This window comes from Sus scrofa, chromosome 16 (genome assembly GCF_054392235.1).
Source record: "Sus scrofa isolate SSC_HxYL_T2T_F1_AM1 chromosome 16, Sscrofa_HxYL_maternal_Yorkshire_Landrace_v2.0, whole genome shotgun sequence".
NCBI classification, from domain to species: Eukaryota; Metazoa; Chordata; class Mammalia; order Artiodactyla; family Suidae; genus Sus; species Sus scrofa.
In genome coordinates, this window is record NC_139398.1 from 72,486,898 (window position 1) to 72,506,069 (window position 19,172).

The 19,172-nt window shown below is 39.2% G+C and overlaps 2 protein-coding genes across 3 annotated transcripts in view; one reads left to right on the forward strand and one right to left on the reverse strand.

The window, feature by feature from the left end:
• Nucleotides 1-7,484, reverse strand: CCNG1 (cyclin G1). 2 transcript variants are annotated; one of them, XR_014830741.1, is made up of 7 exons: nucleotides 7,273-7,484; nucleotides 5,965-6,228; nucleotides 3,755-4,008; nucleotides 3,080-3,158; nucleotides 2,900-2,998; nucleotides 2,347-2,682; nucleotides 1-1,977 (listed from the first exon to the last, which is right to left on the reverse strand). XR_014830741.1 is itself a non-coding variant. In NM_001031781.2 (7 exon segments), coding segments are annotated over 5 exon segments (888 nt in total). In that variant the 5' UTR covers nucleotides 7,273-7,483; the 3' UTR covers nucleotides 1-1,229; nucleotides 2,488-2,490.
• Nucleotides 7,485-7,737: 253 nt separating this feature from the next.
• Nucleotides 7,738-19,172, forward strand: part of LOC102157413 (uncharacterized) — an 843,474-nt gene continuing 832,039 nt past the window's right edge. The window contains exon 1 of the transcript XR_014830900.1: nucleotides 7,738-7,844. The gene's annotated coding sequence lies outside the window, so the exon portion shown is untranslated. The remainder of the gene's footprint in view (nucleotides 7,845-19,172) is intronic.

The following is a 19,172-nucleotide window of genomic DNA, read 5'->3' on the forward strand; positions in this document are numbered from 1 at the left end:
TGCATTTCAGTAACTTTATTGAAAGGTATCCCTTAGTACCAAAACATAATGGTAGTTGGTTATGTTACCTCTGTCAACTCAAAATTAACACTGATGTATTCAAAATATTGAAATTTATCAATCTTTTGAGCAAACTGGAAAGTTATCCATAAAACATGGTTTACAAAAGCATAAGATATACTGTGGCTCTTTGGTTTATTTTCCAATGCATATCTACGTATAATATGCCCAAGTTGGGTACAGCCATCCTGGATATATTCAGGCCATACATTGCACTGAAGAACTGTTTATAGAACTTTAACACTGCACATCTCCTTAGATTCACCAACGTCCTGAATACTACTTCAGCAACCTTATAATTATGAAGATGTCTACTTAACACTTTTTTGGCACAGTAGGGGTAATTAGTGAAAGTGTATTTTGCTTCTTTCTAAGCAAAATTCTAAATTAGAAGCAATGATGGTTTTATAAAAACAGTCCCTAGTAAAAACTTCTGGAGTGCAAATTTTTCAGAAAGTTTTCAGAGTGATGTTATTTTGAGTTACTACTATAATAATTTTCTTGATGGGACTGCATTGAGGCAGTCAATTTTATATAAAATTTTTTAATCATGGGTACAAACATCACCTGTTTTCTAGAAGATTAAATATGCCAAAATTACTAGGTATGTAGTTTGCTTTATGTAAAATGCCCTGAAATTTAAATGTAATTCTCATGTAGCAATAAAGTCCACATCTCTGGATTATCTGTTATTTGCATTATAGGTGCCAAGAAACTATTTTCACTGCCTAGAATAATGACCCTTGTTATGCCTTAAAAGTGCATTTATGAAATGTTGGTTTTGATGTAAACCTCATTATTTAAATTTTAAGTTAAGTAGGTTACCATTTTTAACACCACCTAAATACAATATAATGACCCGATGTAGAAAGCTGGATCAATGTTAGAAATGACATTCACAGTTTAACTTCCCAGGTTTGTCAATTAGCTTTTCACATTTATGCTGTTAGCTTTGATTTGTATGCTTCACAGGTGAATTCAAATGTGGATAATCCCACTATAGGGTAATGTTAATTAGGCAATTTCCCCAAATCTGAAAACACCAATGTTAATCTAGTTGTGATGTTTTGAGGCTTCACAGCTTAAATCCATTACAACATGATGAAATCCACAGCTCAGGATTGTGGAGAAAGGCTTCAAAGAAGAGTTTTGTTGTTGCTGTATTAATCCTATTTAACAAATAGAAAATCAAGTTATTAATGTCTTCCAAACACAAATATTACAACCTTTTAAAAATGAACTGCTTACATCTTTTAAAAAATTTATTTATTTTTGGCCACACCCATGGCATGCAGAAGCTCCCAGGCCCGGGATGGAACCTGTGCCACAGCTGTGACAATGCCAGATCCTTAACTGCTGGGCAACCAGAGAATTCCCTAAACTGTTTACATCTAAGGTTCGTAATCATGTCTTATGTAAATGTGTTTAATGTTAACATTTACTTTTGAGTAGAAAGAAAAATCACCACCATGATTAAACGGCAAGAATGTATATTATGTTTTAGTGACAATACATATAATACACAAGTTCATACTGATTTTGTTAATACACTAAGGCTCTCAAATTAGTTCAGGGTGTGGTTCAAACTTTTGGTGCCGTTCTCTTAGGCTTGTGTTATTTTAAAAATGAGCCAAAGCTTGAGTCTACATATGGCAAAATGATGTGCAATTAAGAAAACACTGGGAGTTCCTATTGTGACTCAGCAGGTTATGAACCTGACTAGTATCCATGAGGATTTGGGTTCGATCCCTGGCCTCCTCCATCATCAGGTTAAGAATCTGGCATTGCTGTGAACTGTGGTGTACACTGGCAGCTGTAGCTCCAATTCAACCCTTAGCCTAGCAACTTCCATATGCTGCAGATGCGGCCCAAAAAAGCAAAAAAAAAAAAAAAAAAAAAAAAATCATTTTAGTGGTACTTTTAAAGTTCAGGTTATTAAGGAAGAGGCTGCTTTCTAAGCTAATAATGTAATGAAATGGCTAACATATATCAAAGGTATAGATAATTCCTTAGTCTTAGGGTATTGTACCTTGAATGGAGTAAATGCCCTCAGAATCTAGCTGATTAGGTAAGTGAAGTCATTTTCCCCTTTGCTATTCCAACTCTATCTTGTTTATTTTGAAAATAATTAAGATTTTTAAAAATTTTTGTCTTTTTTTAGGGCCGCACACGCAGTATATGGAAGTTCCCAGGCTAGGGGTCTAATCGGAGCTGTAGCCACCAGCCTATACCACAGTTCGCTGGATCCTTAACCCACTGAGCAAGGCCAGGGATCGAACCCAAAACCTCATGGTTCCTAGTCAGATTCATTTCCTCTGCACCACGACGGGAACTCCAATAATTCAGTTTAAATTCTTGAATTATAGAAGGGCATTATAGCATGAGAAAAATTTCTTTACATGGAGAATAACTATGAGCCAAATTTACCAATTAAGGGACCATTTCAGGAATTGTTGGAAGGTGAGTTATTCTGTAGTAACTGTGCTTCAGTTGCCGTGCAGTACGCCCAGAAACAATCCATTTCAACTTCTGAACATTTGGTTTGGAACACTTGTTTGATGAATATTCAGTTAAACACTTGGATACAAGCTCTTGCCAGAAAGTCAAATCTCTGCCATTTATCTGTGCATAAATTTAAAACATCTATTAGTTAGAAGTCCTACAGTATTTAATTACAGAAATTGCAACCTTATCAACATGTGTCTTTCCTTGTCAAAAAAATTTGAGAATAAGCCACTGAAGTTTCACATAAACACATGACATCTCATTTACTTCAAGAACAAGTGCTTTAGTTTCTTTTACAGCTGTTACTAGAATTTAGGCTATAACCTTGACATACCTTGGAATGTTTCTGAAGACATTCTGCTCCTTCTGCTAACTCTACACACTTCAGTGCTTGGATCTCCAATGCAATGATAGACAATGCCAACACAGACGGCTAAAACAGAGAAGTTTTAAAGTAAATAAAGTAGATGTTGAATATAAAAATAGATACGTTTAATCTTTATGAAATATTTACCTTTGCTTTAGAAAATATGATCCTGCAGTAGCATGCCTTAAGTTGAGCTTCCAGTCTTTCAAAGTTAAGGCTGTTCCTCCTTTAAAAAGAAAATGAGATTAATTTTATGTAGATACTTTTGTATCCAGTCAAATGAAATTTTTAGAAAAATAAGTCAATTTTATAATGAAGCTTATGTACACTTATAGAAAATAAATTATCTGCAGAATTTCCCTTTCTTCAGAGACATTAACTGCTTAAGGATACCATACGTGATTTTTAAGTAATTTGGGCAATAAGTAAATAAAAAGCATCATGCCACAACTACCAAGGTTTCTTTCCTTTTCATTTTAATTACTGTATTTTTGAATCTAAAGTTCCCTTTTCATTAATCTGTTAGATACTTACCTACTAGGTTCTATAAGTTAACTTTAACTAGTCTATAAAGGAAAAATAATTTTTAAAGAAGTTGAAATGTCTTTTAATCTCAAGAATTAGCCTTCACAGACTTCAAGCAGCTACTTTTGACTGAAAGTCTTCTCACTTCTGCTGGAGAATGAAGTGAAATTCAAGGAGCTCAGCTGTCATTTTACTTAATTTGATGGGAATTCTCCCAGGATACTGATTTTTATGTAACACCCAGACAATACCATTCTGATTTTCAAATCTCTTTTGTTAAAAACAAAGATCACATACCTTTCATATGGCAAGCTCTCTTGAAGGAGTGAATAATAGAGTTGTAGAAATTGAAAGGCAGTAGTAGCTTTGACTTTCCAACACACCTTCTCCAACACAATCTTTTCCATTCTCATCAAGTCTGAAACCGTGAATCTATACTGGCTTATTCGGATCAAATCAGTTGCCAGTGGGACATTCCTTTCCTCCTCTAATGATTTTACAGCCAAATAGAAGCAGCTCAGTCCAACACACCCAAGGTGCTTGGGCTGTACCTAAAAAGACAGTAAGTCTACATCTTTACCTTATTTCAGTTAAAAAAAAAAAAACGTAAAGGATAATCTAGAACTCAGACCCATCACTTCAAAAATGTATTGCTGAGTTTATTTCTCAGCTGTGACGGATTTAACGTGATCCGCTGGTGCCTCTGAACCACATGTACACATTTGGAACCAATTTTTGAGTAAATGGACTAAGTTTCAATACAATGTTCGGCTTAACTTTTTTTGGTTTGTTTAGAACTATAAGTACTGTATTCTAGTTGGACCAAATTATCTGATCAAAGGCTTATATGAAGACAGCTTATGCACAAAATTTCTTTCCAGAATGTTGCATTTTTTTCAGTCTGTTTTCTTCTGTAGTTACAGTAAAAAATGTTTGTAAATACTTCAGTAGATATTCTTTACTCTGCCTGTAAACCTCTATTCACTACAAATCTTTTTATCATTTTCTGAATGTCTACAATCAAAATTTGTCACTCAAAATTCTATTCACTTTAAGTTCCAGCTCAACTGAAACTTTATTTTCTTAATATTCCTTGTACTGTAGGATAGTACAAACATTATTCCCACTAGGAGTATAATATGCTTAAGGGACAAGTGAATGTCATTCATCTGTGCAACATTTATAGAGTTAAAATGGTAGTGCCTGCACATGGTGTCTAAAGAGATGTTTAATCAGTCTATTGAACAAGTTTCTTGAACCATTTAACTCAACAAACACCAAGTTCTTTCCATATATGATGCATTTTGTTAGGTAGTGAGGACTAAAAAGACGAGTTTCATTTTCACTGTCACATTCTTTCATCCACCAATGACCATGGACACACAGAAGTCAGATGTATTTTTAAACTCTGAAAGCTACACGGATGTCCTGCCTATCCACTATAGGGAAATAAATATATAATATATGGAAACATTAATATATATGCTCATTCAGAAAATTCTACTATATGCAAACTTAAGCTGGAAATGCCAACCATAAGCTGGACTTGAGTAGATTAAGGCTAAAACAATTAGAACTTTACCATATATGAATAGAGATTAAGAAATAAACTTCATTGACTTGGTGGAGAGCATCAACAAAAGAAGTATAATTTTTTTTTAATGGCTGCACACATAGCACATGGAAGCTTCCCAGCCAGGGACTGAATCTGAGTCATGGCTGTGACCTATGCTACAGCTGTGGCAACTAGGGATCCTTAACCCACTGCACCTGGCGGGGGATTGAACCCACACCTCTACAGTGACCTGAGCTGCTGCAGTTAGATTCTTAAATCACTGCACCACAGAAGGAACTCCTTATTCTAATTCTTAACTCACAATCTAGCATTCTGGCTCTAACATATTTCTTTAAAAAACAAGAGTAAAAAGAAAATACACAATCTACCAAAAAGGCTCACAGCCAACTCTCCTACTTGGAAACGCTGTGACAATGCCATGTCCTTAACCCTCTGGGCCACTAGAGAACTCCAGACATTAGAATATTTTCTTTTTCTTTTGTTTTTTTGTCTTTTCTATGGCCGCACCCATGGCATATGTAGATTCCCAGGCTAGGGGTCTAATCGGAGCTGTAGCCACCGGCCTATGCCAGAGCCACAGCCACATCTGTGACCTACACCACAGCTCACGCCAACACCGGATCCTTAACCCCTGAGCAAGGCCAGGGATCCAACCCACAACCTCACGATTCCTAGTCGGATTCGTTAGCCACTGAGCCATGACAGAATTCCAGATATTAGAATATTTTTCAATGTCAGAAGTCTAATAAATGATGCATTACTCTTGATTAAAAGGAAGAATATTTATCAATGCTGTAGTACACATGTTTTGGCTACTTCCTGAAAACAAAAAAGGTCAAGTTTATGAATACTCCCCAAACCTAGCAATACTATCTCCAAAATCACTGAGGAAAACCAGGAAATACTCAGGGTAATGTAGCTTTAAACGTACCTTCATTTTGGACAGGAATCTGTCCAGTAAATTCACAGCTAGAGAAAATGTCTCGGTGTCAAAGCCAAAGAACTGAGTTAAACTAAGAAGATCTTTTACTTCAAAGTCCCTCAGTCTTGCAGTCATCCTAAGGCCATTATCGTGTGCAGACTCAATTAGTCTCAAGCCGCAGACCTTTGGCTGACATCTCGACTCCTGTTCCAACAGGGCATTCAGCTGGTGTAGCAGTTTCTGAGAGTCAGTTGTTGTTGGTACTTCTATCATCTATATATAGAACAAAGCCCAGAAAGGAGTGAAAGAACGGGGCCTTCCTGCCTTGTGTTGTGCTAAGTGCATCCTAACACAAGTCTCCCCTCCCTCAATGCTATTAGTGAATCTAAGTCGAGGCAAAGCGCCATCTGTTATTCCCTCCCTCCCCAACCAGTTGGTCACATCCTAAATTGCTGAGTTCCTAGAGGGCAGTAGCCATGCTTTTTTAAAGGAAAAAAAAAAGCAAATCTTTATGCCCAAAGTTTGAAATTATATAGCAGTAGCTATCCGGCCATTTATGAGCAATGGGAAATTTTTCTTAGTCCTTAGTCCCTGATATGTAAAGAGTATGAGGTTATTACCTACTTCATAGACTTGTGTGGAATAAATGAGATCCCCTAGGTACATATGTACATAGCACACATAGTAGGTGCCTGATAAACACTGGACAATGAAATTGAGCTTATTTCTAGCCGTAAATCTGCCTCGTTGAATGGCTGTGAAGATTAAACATGATTGAACTAGAGTTTAACGTATAGAGCTCGGCACACAGTGCTCAAGAATTGTTAACTTTTATTGGTGCTAGGAAAGAAAGCTTAAAGGGCGTTATGGAAGCACGCAGTGGGGGCAGGAGGCTTTCGCAGCCTGCAAGGGGAGCCTGGGGGGTTCATTAATTTAAGATAGTAAAGAACTTCTACTAGGTCCCAGGCACAGGCTTAAGCCCAGGATACACTGTTGGTTCCTCCCACCAACAACCAATAGACAGGAAGGCAGGGGATCTTTAGGGTTGGGCGACGGAAGTGGTGGGCAGATGTGGAACCACTAACTTCTTGGGTCCACCTCTTTCGCCCCAGGGTTAGTGCCTGGGACAGGGCCGACCTGACACTAAGACGCCTTAGGAGGTCGGATCTGGCCCCGCCCCTCCAGGCACGGACTAGCCTGAACTTGTTACTCTGGAGAGTTAACCGAGGAAAAGGGCGCAGGACTTTCCCCTCACCCCGCGTCTCTAACCCTGCTCCCTGCCCGCACCCCCAGGTTAACCTGGAAATCCCAGCTCACCTTGATCGCGACTGCAGCTCCTCAGCGGTAACCACCCTCCCCGGGCCTGCTCTCACCTCACCCCACGATATTAGATCCGAGAAGCCTACGAGGCGAGGAGAATCGCGGGAAAGAGGGGAGAGGCCCGGGGAGGGGAAACCGTCCTAGGTGGAGGTCTCCGCAGCGCTGCGGAGCCAACACTGCCCTTCGCAGGGTCAGCTCGGAGCCGAAGGGCCCGCGACCGCCCTCCTGAGTAATATATTGGAGGGCGGGGCTTTCTCGCGGCGGTGGGAGGACATCTTCGCCGATGATTGGTGTACTTCTTTTGATGGATGCCTCCAGTGGGCCAAACAGGACAGGTTCATGGGGAATAAGTCCCGCCAATCGGCACACACTACACTTTCCGCTATTATTCTGGAGTCAAGTTCTCCGCCCCTTGAAGCCACACCCCCTACCTCTAAGAGTCTCTCATTGGAGGATTTCCCCAAGTCTCTTCAATGAAGAGGAGGGGCAGTTAAACGCTGCGCGCACAAACCCAGTCCCGGGTAAGGCCTCTGCTGGCAGGCGTTTTGGCTGGAATATTATTCCAGAAGGTACTGGGAGTTTTTGTTCCATTCGGTTCAGTTCAGTGGTTTTGCCTTCTCTTTCTAAAAATATAGTGCCTAGTTAAAAAAAAAAAAAAGAAAAGAGAAGAAAAGTGAAGTTCTTGTTTGTCATTACAGATAGAGCGTGGTGGATTTTCTGTGGTATAGTTTATTAAATTTCCAAGTTTCTCCTCATGAACTCTGGAAATCACTTCTTCCTTGCCTTTGCTTTTTGTAAAATTTATCAAACAGCGGAGTTTGGCTGTGTGAATTCTTGGTCTTCGCTCAATTCATGAATTTGATTTTTGAACAAATTAGAAATAGAAAAGTTGGTAATTCTTCAACGGCTTAAAATGAAAGGTCTGTGGTTGGCTCTAAAAAAGAATATGTATACAATAATAATTGTAGTGACTGTGAAGCTCAGCCCACAGAGCTGTGTGTGAAGCAATGCGTTCTTTTTATTTGCTGCCATGAACCTAATCTCTGATTGGGAGCTTCTGCCAGGTTAGTATGAAAATAGTTAGCTTGAAGCCTTCCTGGACTCCTTCCCTTTTACTTTTGTCACAAATGTGAAGGGTGTATATTAAACGAGCCGGAGGATTGGTGAGCCAGTTGGTTATCAGTTGTTCGGACTGTACTATGGTATCTCTGTTCTCATGGCCTCCTCCTGGTGGGTGGCTACCTGGGCTTTGAAATATGAACATCTTGGAGTTCCCTTGGTTGCAGAGTGGGTTAAGGACCTAAGGATCCTGCATTGTCGCTGCTGTAACAAGGGGGTTGGATTCCTGGACCTAGAACTTTGGCATGCGGTGATGAGAGGCAGGGGTCAAAGAAACAAAAAATGAAAATCTTGAAGATTTGCTGTTTGCCCAGCAGAGTACTGCCCTGAGGCAGTGATGAGACCTGAGCCCCATAATGGGTGCAGAGTCCAGGAAGTGAGGGAAAGGAAGGAGGAAGGGAAAACCAGAGGGAAAAAGTTAATACCTCAGCCATATCACCACGTCAGTTTGGATGGGGAAAGGGCTTTGGTCATCCTTGAAAATAAACTGACATAATGAATATAAATAGGTAATTTAAAACGTTTAAAAAGGTTTTTGTTTGTTTTGGTTTTTTGGTTTTTTCGGCCAGCCTTTGCCGGCCCTGAAGGTTCCCAGGCAGGGCATGGAAACCTCAGCAGAGCAGCAACCTGAGCCAACCACTACAGTGACACCACCAGATCCTTAACCCATTGCTCACCATAGCAGGAACTCTTAAAAAGTTCTTTTTCCAATAATGTGTGAGTTTATAAATGTACACATTTCTCCTTTAGTAACAAAGGAAAAAATTTAGTAAAGAAATTAGGAATACACATATATACATATGCATTCTTTCATTATTATTTGTTGAACACATAATATGTGCCAGTGGAGGACAGAATATACTGGTTCCTGTTCTTGTGGAACATGTGGTCTTGTGGACAATATAAATACATAGATTTGGGGATAAAACTGACTTATTTTCAAATTACAGGTATGTGACTTTTTAATCACATTGCAAATTTTTAATCACATTGAGTTTCCATTTTCTTTTCTTAATAATAGGAAGTAAAAGCACCTTACTCATAGGGCTATTGAGAGGATTAAATAATGCAAAATACATAAGGAGGTAGGCATTGTGCCCAGAGCACAGTCTAAGTGGTAGCCTTTATTTTAAATTACTAACATTTCTTTTGAAATGCCTTGCTTAAACGTACATTTGATTCTGTTTTATCGACTATAAGACTTAGTCTTCTGTTCTCAGCCTAGAATGAGAGTATTAGAATTGTTTATTTAATGCTAATAAAAGTATCTAATTTGCATATATTAATTTCTATGTCTTATTTATACTTAAAAGTTTCACATGCAGCTTTAGGTATTATATCATTGTTTATGTAATAAAAATATTTTCTCATATTAGGATCTTATAATTACTTTTTATTAAAATCTGAAATTCCTTATATAAAAAATTATTTCGATAGTGTTGAAGAAACATTGATTAAATATAAGTCAAGTCAAATGGATTTTTTTTTTTACATTTTCTCCTTTCCCTCATCTCCACTGTCATTTTTATTCTGTAATTCTGGAACACAGACTATGATTTAAATAATTTAAAAATTCTAATTAGCAAAATGGGCAAATATAAGACTCAATTATGTGCTATTGTAAAAGAAAGAAAATGAGCCTTTCCTTAACTATGACTTTATTTTTACAGATGTGTAGATTTAGTAATGCATCTCTATTAGGAATCTTTCAAATGACTGACTTTTAGGGTATTTTCAAGGCCCATATTAACCTGTCATCTTCATACTATGTTTTTCATCAATAGTTAAATGCAGTAAGAACCCAAGCTCAGACTAATGGCCTTAAGAGTGGGCAAGAATCCCAGGCTGTGAGAGGAAAGTTTAATCATATTCTCTACATTGTAGACTATAGAAGTGCCTTAAGCAGCAACATTTATAACAAGTAGGTGTAACAGTGGTGACTTGTCAAATGCTGCCCTGACTCAGGGATATTCCTCATTGGTTCAGTTTTCATCCTGGAGACTGGAGGAGTCTTTGCCCCTCACCCCCTGTCGACACTCCCTGACAAATGTCCAGAACTTTTGGATGTAGGCTTGTCCAACTGTGGTGAGGGTCAAAAAGGTGAGGATCAAAAGGATCCCAGCTGAGTCTCTTCTCCTCTACTTCCGGATCCTTCCTGGAGCTACTTACCACAGCCCCTTCCACTTCTCCAACCTCTTTAGAGCATCTGCTCTTAGAAGAAAACTTGCTTGGCAGTGGCTTCTTGGAGTCTTCATTAGCCCCTGAGATAGCAGAAAAAAAATGTGTATAGTATGGGTGGTGGTGGGGAGGCAGGGAGAAGAGTATTTAGAAAACAGATTTGTAACGTCAGGTATATCTTGCCCTTCAAAGATTCTTAGCTACCTCAGATAAAAATAGCCTCTTCAAGTTAATTAAGGTGTTAGTATATTTTGTGGAAAAGTAAACTTTGTCAAGTAACCACTACTCTATTAAGGCACTGGGAGATATTAGTTGGAGATCTCCACTTGCTAGCATTTTTTTTTTTTTTTTTTGTCTTTTGTCTTTTTAGGGCCTCACCCGCGGCATATCGAGGTTCCCAGGGTAGAGGTCGAATCGGAGCTGTTGCTGTTGGCCTACGCCAGAGTCACAGCAATGCCAGATCCGAGCTGCATCTGCGACCTACACCACAGCTCACGGCAACACCAGATCCTTAACCCACTGAGCAAGGCAGGGATTGAACCTGCAACCTCATGTTTCCTAGTTGGATTCCTTTCTGCTGCACCAAGATGGGAACTCCACTAGCATTTCATTTAATGGCCATAGGTTCTGTTGAGTACAGGGCTCAAATCCAAGATCAATAATGAGAAGAATCTGCATTTGCCATATATTTCCCATGTGCCAGGCTGAGTGCTGAACTTAAATGTATATGATCTTATTTAGTTCTCTAACAACTCTGATATTATTATATTCAGAAATGAGGAATATCTTCTATATCTCCTGTCTGGCAACTACTTTTTACTATTTGCTAAAATACTTAACACAGAACTTGAATTTGGATTTTATAGCATTTTTAAAAAGTGTATATTTTGGAATACTTTAAATTTATTACTCAACTTCAGTAATCATCAACATTTTGCCTATGTTGCCTATTTACTTTCTGTTTGTCTGACCATTCAACAGATATTTATTGAGGACTTTCTAGGTGCCAGACCATTGTGTTTTGCAGTTCCAGATTAAAAATGTTACCATTAGGAGTCTGTTGTGGTTCAGTGGGATAAGAATTTAGCCCTTATCTATAAGGATGTGGATTTGATCCCTGGCCTTGCTCAGTGGGTTAAGGATACAGTGTTGCCACAAGCTGCGGCGCATGTTGAGGATGAGGCTTGAATATGGTGTTGCTGTGTCTGTGGTGTAGGGCGGCAGCTGCAGCTCTGATTTGACCTCAAGCCTGGGAACTTCCAAATGCCACAGGTGTAGCCCTAAAAAAATAAGTAAGTAAGTAAATAAATAAATAAAATAAAATTGTTACCACAGGAAGGATCAAGATGGCAGAGGAGTAAGATGTGGCGCTCACCTTTTCCTGAAAATACATAAAAAAAAAAAAAAATCTCCATGTAGAACAATTCGCACAGAACATCTACTGAACACTGATAGAAGACCTTAAACCTCCACATAGGGCGAGAAACCCTTCACATAACTGGGTAGAAAAAAGGGGGGAAAGAAAAGAGTGCGAGAGAGAGAAAAGGAGTTAGGATGGGACAAGCATTCCTGAGAGGGAGCTGTTAAAGAGGAAAGGACCCACACCCTGGGAAGCCACTTAACCAATGGGGAGATCACCTAGACGGGGACTTCCAAGTTTCGGAGAAAAGCTCAGCAGTTGGACCGAGGAGGGCAAAGCAGAGTGAGGGCCACACAGACTTACCTTTACCACCACCCCTGGACACTGCAGCCTGAGATGCTCGGGCAGGGACTGGGTGCTGAGACTCAGGCTCCTGAGGTCAGTTTCAGGGAGAGGACTAGGGTTGGCTGTGTGAAAACAGCTTGAGGGGCTAGGGAGTGGTGTATCATGGACTGAGAAGTGGAGCACCATAGCCAAAGGAGCACAGGAGGAGGCCTGGACCCACAGGAGAAGCAAGGCACCATTGTGGAGGGTGAGAGGAGGAGGGAAGACCACCATAGGAATATCTTTTCCTGTGCACAAGCACCGACTCTCAGTAGGCGAAGTGCCTCTGGCACAGGGTACTGGTGGCAAGGCACCATTTGCATGGGCTACTGGTGATGGGGTGCCTCTTGTATGGGCTATAGGTGGCCAGGCACCTCTTGTGTGGGCTAAGGGCAGTGGCAGGGCGGGAGGGTGGGGGGTGGGCTAAGCACAATGCAGTGCCTCTTCTGTGTTCTACAGGCAGTGGGGGCAAATCACAGCAGCTATCTCAGACACCAGAGGTGAGCATGGCACACCACCACTAGGGGTCTGTGAACAGGCACCACCTGTGGCCCCAGTCACCTCAGAGTTTGGCAAAGAAGAGAGCACTGCAACTGAGCACCACCCATTTTTGCTCTCATTTCCCTGGGAATGCATCCACCCTGTTTCTGCCACTGCCAGATGCTCCAGGTGCCACTACACTTGCCTGATCACAGTCACTTCCCAGGGCCCTGCAACTAGGAGCAGCCTGCACACCTTCCCATGTGTCCTTGCCACTGTCAAAGGCCCAGAAACCAGGCACTAGCTACTAGCCCTGTCCATTGCCTCCATCTCCCTGGAAGCACACACTGCACCCTAAAAATAAATAGTAAGCCCTCCCTCACAAAATACCCAGGGGCGCTTGTACATATAAATAGCCCTCCAAGACTACAGTAGTTTTTTCCCCTAAACTCAAAGAATAAGAAAAATATAAGCAAAATGAAGAAGCTCAGGAATGATTTCCAGTTAAACGAACAGGAGAATTCATATGAAGGAGCCAACAATGAAACAGACCTCTGCGGTCTAACAGAAACTGAGGTCAAAAAGGAGATAATGAAAATACTGAAGGAATAAAGAGTGAATATGAAGGAATTAAGAGTGGATATGAACAGTAATGCAGATTACTTTAGAAAGGAGCAAGAAAATGTAAGGAGGACCCAAGAAAAATTATAAAATTCATTTGCAGAGACACAAGGTGAGTTAAAGGCACTAAAGAGCAGAATGAATAATAAAGAAGAATGAATTAGTGACTTGGAAGATAAAATAATGGAAATCACTCAATCAGGACAGCAGACAGAAAACCCAATGAAAAATATGGAAACAATATAAGAAATCTGTGAGATAATAAAGTGGGCTAATCTATGCATAATAGGGTTTCCAGAAGGAGCAGAAAAAGAAAAGGGATTGAAATATTTGAAGATACTATGGCTGAAAACTTTCCAAGTCTAAAGGAAATAGCTATCAAGATACAGGAAGCACAGAGGGCCCCAAACAAATTGAACCCAAACAGGCCCACACCAAGACATATTATAATAATAATGGCAAACGTTGAATACAAAGAGAGAATTCTAACAGCAGCAAGAGAAAAATAAAATTAATTATAAGGGAATCCCTATAAGACTATGAGCTGATTTCTCTACAGAAAGACTATAGGCCAAAGTTCTAAAAGGGAAAAATTTGCAGCCTACAATACTATACTCAGCAAGAATAGAATTTAAAATAGAAGGAGAAATAAAGAATTTCTCCAACAAACAAAAACTAAAAGTACAGCAATACTAAACACATTCTAAAAGAAATGCTGAAAGGGCTCCTCTAAATAAAAAAGAAGAAATAGTATGGAGGAAATCAAAAATGGAAAGAAATCACTTAAATAAGTCCATACACAGATCTAAAAGGGGAGGAAAAACCTATTGTAAAAGTGACAGTAAACACAAGGAATAGCAAAAGGACAAACATGAAGAAGTTAAAAAAGGACTACAAAATCATAAAATGTGGGGAAGGAAAGTAAGAAAATCCAGACTCTCTCTGTCTTTTCTTTCTTAGAAGGTGTTTGAGTCTATATGACTATCAGGCTAAAGCAAGCAGATATAGGAAGGGGTTAATATACCTAAAAAACAGGGCAACCACAAAACAAAACCGAACATTACATTCACAAAAACTGAAGAAAAGTACTTAAGCATAAAATAAATGGAAATCATCCAACCAAAAAAAGAAAGGAACAAAGGAGAAACAAAACAGAATCAACTGGAAAACAACGTTTAAAATGGCAATAAGGTAGTTCCCATCATGGCTCAGTGGTTAACGATTCTGACTAGGAGCCAGGAGGCTGCAGGTTCGATACCTGGCCTTGCTCAGTGGGGTAAGGATCCAGCATTGCCATGCGCTGTGGTGTAGGCTGCAGATGAGGCTTGGATCCTGCATTGCTGTGGCTGTGGCGTAGGCCAGCAGCTACAGCTCTGATTGAACCTTTAGCCTGGGAACCTCCATGTGACGTGGGAGTGGCCCTAGAAAAGGCAAAAAGACAAAATAAATAAATAAAATGGCAATAAATACACATGTAAGAATAATTACCTTAAATGTCAATGGAGTGAATGCTCCAATCAAAACACATACAGTGGCAGATTGGATAAAAAAAACAAGAGACTACAATATGCTGTCTACAAGAGACTCACCTTAGGGCAAAGGACACATATAAATTGAAAGGAGGGGACAGAAAAATATACTACATGTGAATGCAGAAGACAGGAAAGCAGGAGTTGCAATACTCATATCAGACAAAATAGACTTTAAAACAAAGGCCATAAAGCAAAAGAAGGACACTATTTAATGATAAAAGGATCCATTCAAAAAGAGGATATTGCAAGCATCAGTATATATGCCCCTAATATAGGTTACCCAGATACATGCAACAAATACTAACAGACATGAAAGAAATTGATGGGAATACAGTAATTGTAGGAGATTTTAACACCCCACTCACATAAATGGGCAGATCCTTTAGGCAGAAAATTAATAAGACAACAAAGCTCCTAAATACACAATAGAAAAGTTGGACTTAATTGACATTTTCTGCACATTGCATCCAAAAAAATCAGAATATATATTCTTTCCAAGTGCACATGGAACACTCTCAAGGACTGACCACATACTGGGGCACAAAAGTAATCTCAACAAATTTAAGCATATAGAAATTATTTCAAGGATCTTCTCTGACCAAAAATGGCATGAAACTAGAAATCAGCCACAGGAAAAGAAATGATAAAAAATTGACTACATGGAGATTAAACAACAAGGAAATCAAAAGGGAAATTAAAAAATACCTTGAGACAAATGATAATGAAAACACCACCATTCAAAATGTATGGGATGCCAAAAAAAGCAGTGCTCAGAGGGAAGTTTATAGCAATACAGGCCCTTCTCAGAATAGAAGAAAAATCTCAAATCAACAACTTAACCTACCACCTAAAAGAATTAGAAAAAGAACAAACAAAACCTAATGTCAGCAGAAGGAAGGAAATCATAAAGATCAAAGAGGAAATCAATAAAGCAGAGATTCTGAAAAGAATAGAAAAATTAATAAAACCAAGAGGTAGTTCTTTGAAAGGGTAAACAAAATTGACAAACCTCTGGCCAGACTCACCAAGAAGAAGGGAGAAAAAACTCAAAAACAAGAAATGAAAAAGGAGAAATCTCAATGGATACTGCAGAAATACAAAAAACCATAAGAGAATACTATGAACAATTATATTCCAACAAATTTGACAACCTAGAAGAAATGGACACCTTTCTAGAGAAAGCCCACCAAAACTGAATCAAGAAGAAATAAATCAATTGAACAGACTGATCATTAGAAACAGAATTGAATATGTAATAAAAACACTTCCTACAAACAAAAGTCCAGGATCAGATGAATTCTTAGGTGAATTCTACCAAACATAAAAAGAAGAGCTTATATTCATCCTTCTTAAACTTTTCCCAAAGGTTAAAGAAGAAGGAACACTCCCAAAGACATTCTATGATGCCACCATCACCCTAATTCCAAAACCAGACAAAGATATCACCAAAAAAGAAAACTATAGGCCATTATCTTTGATGAATATAGATGCAAAAATTCTCAACAAAATTTTAGCCAACCAAATCCAACAACATATAAAAAAGACCATATATCATAACCAAGTGGGGTTCATCCCAGGTTCACAAGGATGGTTCAACATGTGCAAATCAATCAACTTCACACACATTAACAAAAGAAAAGTCAAAACCACGTGATCATCTCAACAGATGCAGAAAAACTGGAGTTCCTGTCATGGCTCAGTGGAAACGAATCTGACTAGTACCTCATGAGGATGCAGGTTCAATCCTTGGTCTTGCTCAATGATTAAGGATCTGATGTTACTCTGAACTGTGGTGTTGGTCGCAGACATGGCTCAGATCTGGCATTGCCTTGGCTGTGGTGTAGGCCAGCAGCTACATCTCTGATCCAACCTCTTCCACCCCTAGCCTGGGAACCTCCAAATGCAGCAAGTCTGACCCTAAAAAGACCAAATGAAAAAAAAAAAAAAAAGATGCAGAAAAGGCATTTGAAAAAATCCAACATCCAATCATGATAAACACAATTTTTTTTTTTAAAGTGGGTTTAGTGGTAACACACCTTAACATAATGAAAGCCATTTATAACAAACCCACAGCAAATATAATACTCAATGGAGAAAAGCTGAAAGCCTTCCCACTAAAATCTTGAACAAGACAAGGATGCCCACTCCCGCCAGTTTTTTTCAACATAGCATTGCAAGTCCTAGCCACGGCAATCAGACAAATAAAAGGTATCCAAACTGGAAGAAAAGAGGTAAAATTGTAATGCTATGCAGAGGACATGATACTATATATAGAAAACCCTAAGGATTCCACACAAAATCTACTCTAGTGGATCAATGAATTCAGCAAAGTAGCAGGATACAAAATTAACATTCAGAAATTGGTTGCATTTCTGTATACTAACAATGAAATATTAGAAAATGAATATAAAAATACAATACCTTTTAAAATCGCACCCCCCAAAATTAAAAATACCTAGGAATAATCCTGACTAAAGAGACTGAAAGACTTAAATGCTCAGAACTATAAAACATTAATCAAGGAAATTAAAGAGGCTGTAAAGAAATGGAAAGATATCCCATGCTCCTGGATTGGAAGAATTAATATCGTAAAAATGGCCATACTACCCATAGCAATCTATAGATTCAATGCAATCCCTGTCAAATTACCCATGACATTTTCCACAGAACAAGAACAAACAATCCAAATTTTTTTTTTATAGGGAACCATAAAAGACCCACAATTGCCAAAGCAATCCTGAGGGGAAAAAAAAAAAAAAAAAAGCAGGAGGCATAACTCTCCAAGATTTCAGGCAATATTACAAAGCTACAGCAATGCAGACAGTGTGGTATAGGTACAAAAACAGACATACACATCAATGGAACAGAATAGAGAACCCAGAAATAAACCCAGACACCTATGGTCAATTAATCTTCAACAAAAGAGGCAAGAATATTAAATGGGAAAAAGATAGTCTCCTCAGCAGGTGGTGCTGGGAAAACTGGACAGTTGCATGTAAATCACTGAAACTAGGACACACCCTCACACCATGCACAAAAATAAACTTAAAATGGCTTAAAGACAAATATAAATCAAGGCACCATCAAACTCCTAGAAAAGAACATAGGCAAAGCATTCTCTGACATAAACTATTCAAATGTTTTCTTTTTTCTTTTCTTTTCTCTTCTTTTTTTGCCATTTCTTGGACTGCTCCTGTGGCATATGGAGGTTCCCAGGCTAGGGGTCTAATTGGAGCTATAGCCACTGGCCTACCCAGAGCCACAGCAACATGGGATCCGAGCCGTGTCTTTGACCTACGCCATAGCTCACAGCAATGCCAGATCCTTAACCCACTGAGCAAGGCCAGGGATCGAAGCCACAACCTCATGGTTCCTAGTCAGATTCATTAACCACCAATCCATGACGGGAACACCTCTAATGTTTTCTTAAGTCAGTCTACTAAGGCAAAAGAAATAAAAACAAAAATAAACCAGTGGGACCTAATCAAACTTCAAGCTATTGCACAGCAAAGGAAACTGTAAAAAACACCAAAGACAATCTATGGAATGGGAGAAAATAGTCTCAAATGATGCAACTGACAAGGACTTAATCTCTAAAATATGCAAACAACTTTTTGTTTGTTTGTTTAGGGCCGTACCCACAGCATATGGAGGTTCCCAGGCTAGGGGGTCCAATCCAAACTGTAGCTGCTGGCCTATGTCAGAGCCATACCAATGCAGGATCCAAGCTAAGTCTGCGACCTACATGACAGTTCACGGCAATGCCAGATCATTAACCCACTGAGCAAGGCCAGGGATCGAAGCAGCAACCTCATGGTTCCTAGTCAGATTCATTAACCACTGATCCATGATAGGAACTCTGAAAAAATAAGAATCTTAATAAAAAATGTTACCATTTAGGGCCATAGGCTGTGTTGGCTATTGTTCTCTGTGAAGATAAGGGGTTGGAAGGATCAGCTGGGTTGTTTTCCAGGTACATCTCTTCTCTAGTCCGAAGCCCACACTGAAGGTGTCTCTGCGGTGTGCTGCTTTTGTAGGAGAAGGAGGGAGGGGGGAGAGATAACAGTTCCCTTCCTTATGTAGGTTTCTACCTATGCTGCTAATCTTTCTCACAAAAGTGCATGTGTGCGTACACACACACAGTTTTGACAGAGTTGAGATTTGGGAAGCTTGGCCTTTAACTCCTTTTTTTTTTTTAAGGCCATACTCTCGGCATATGGAGG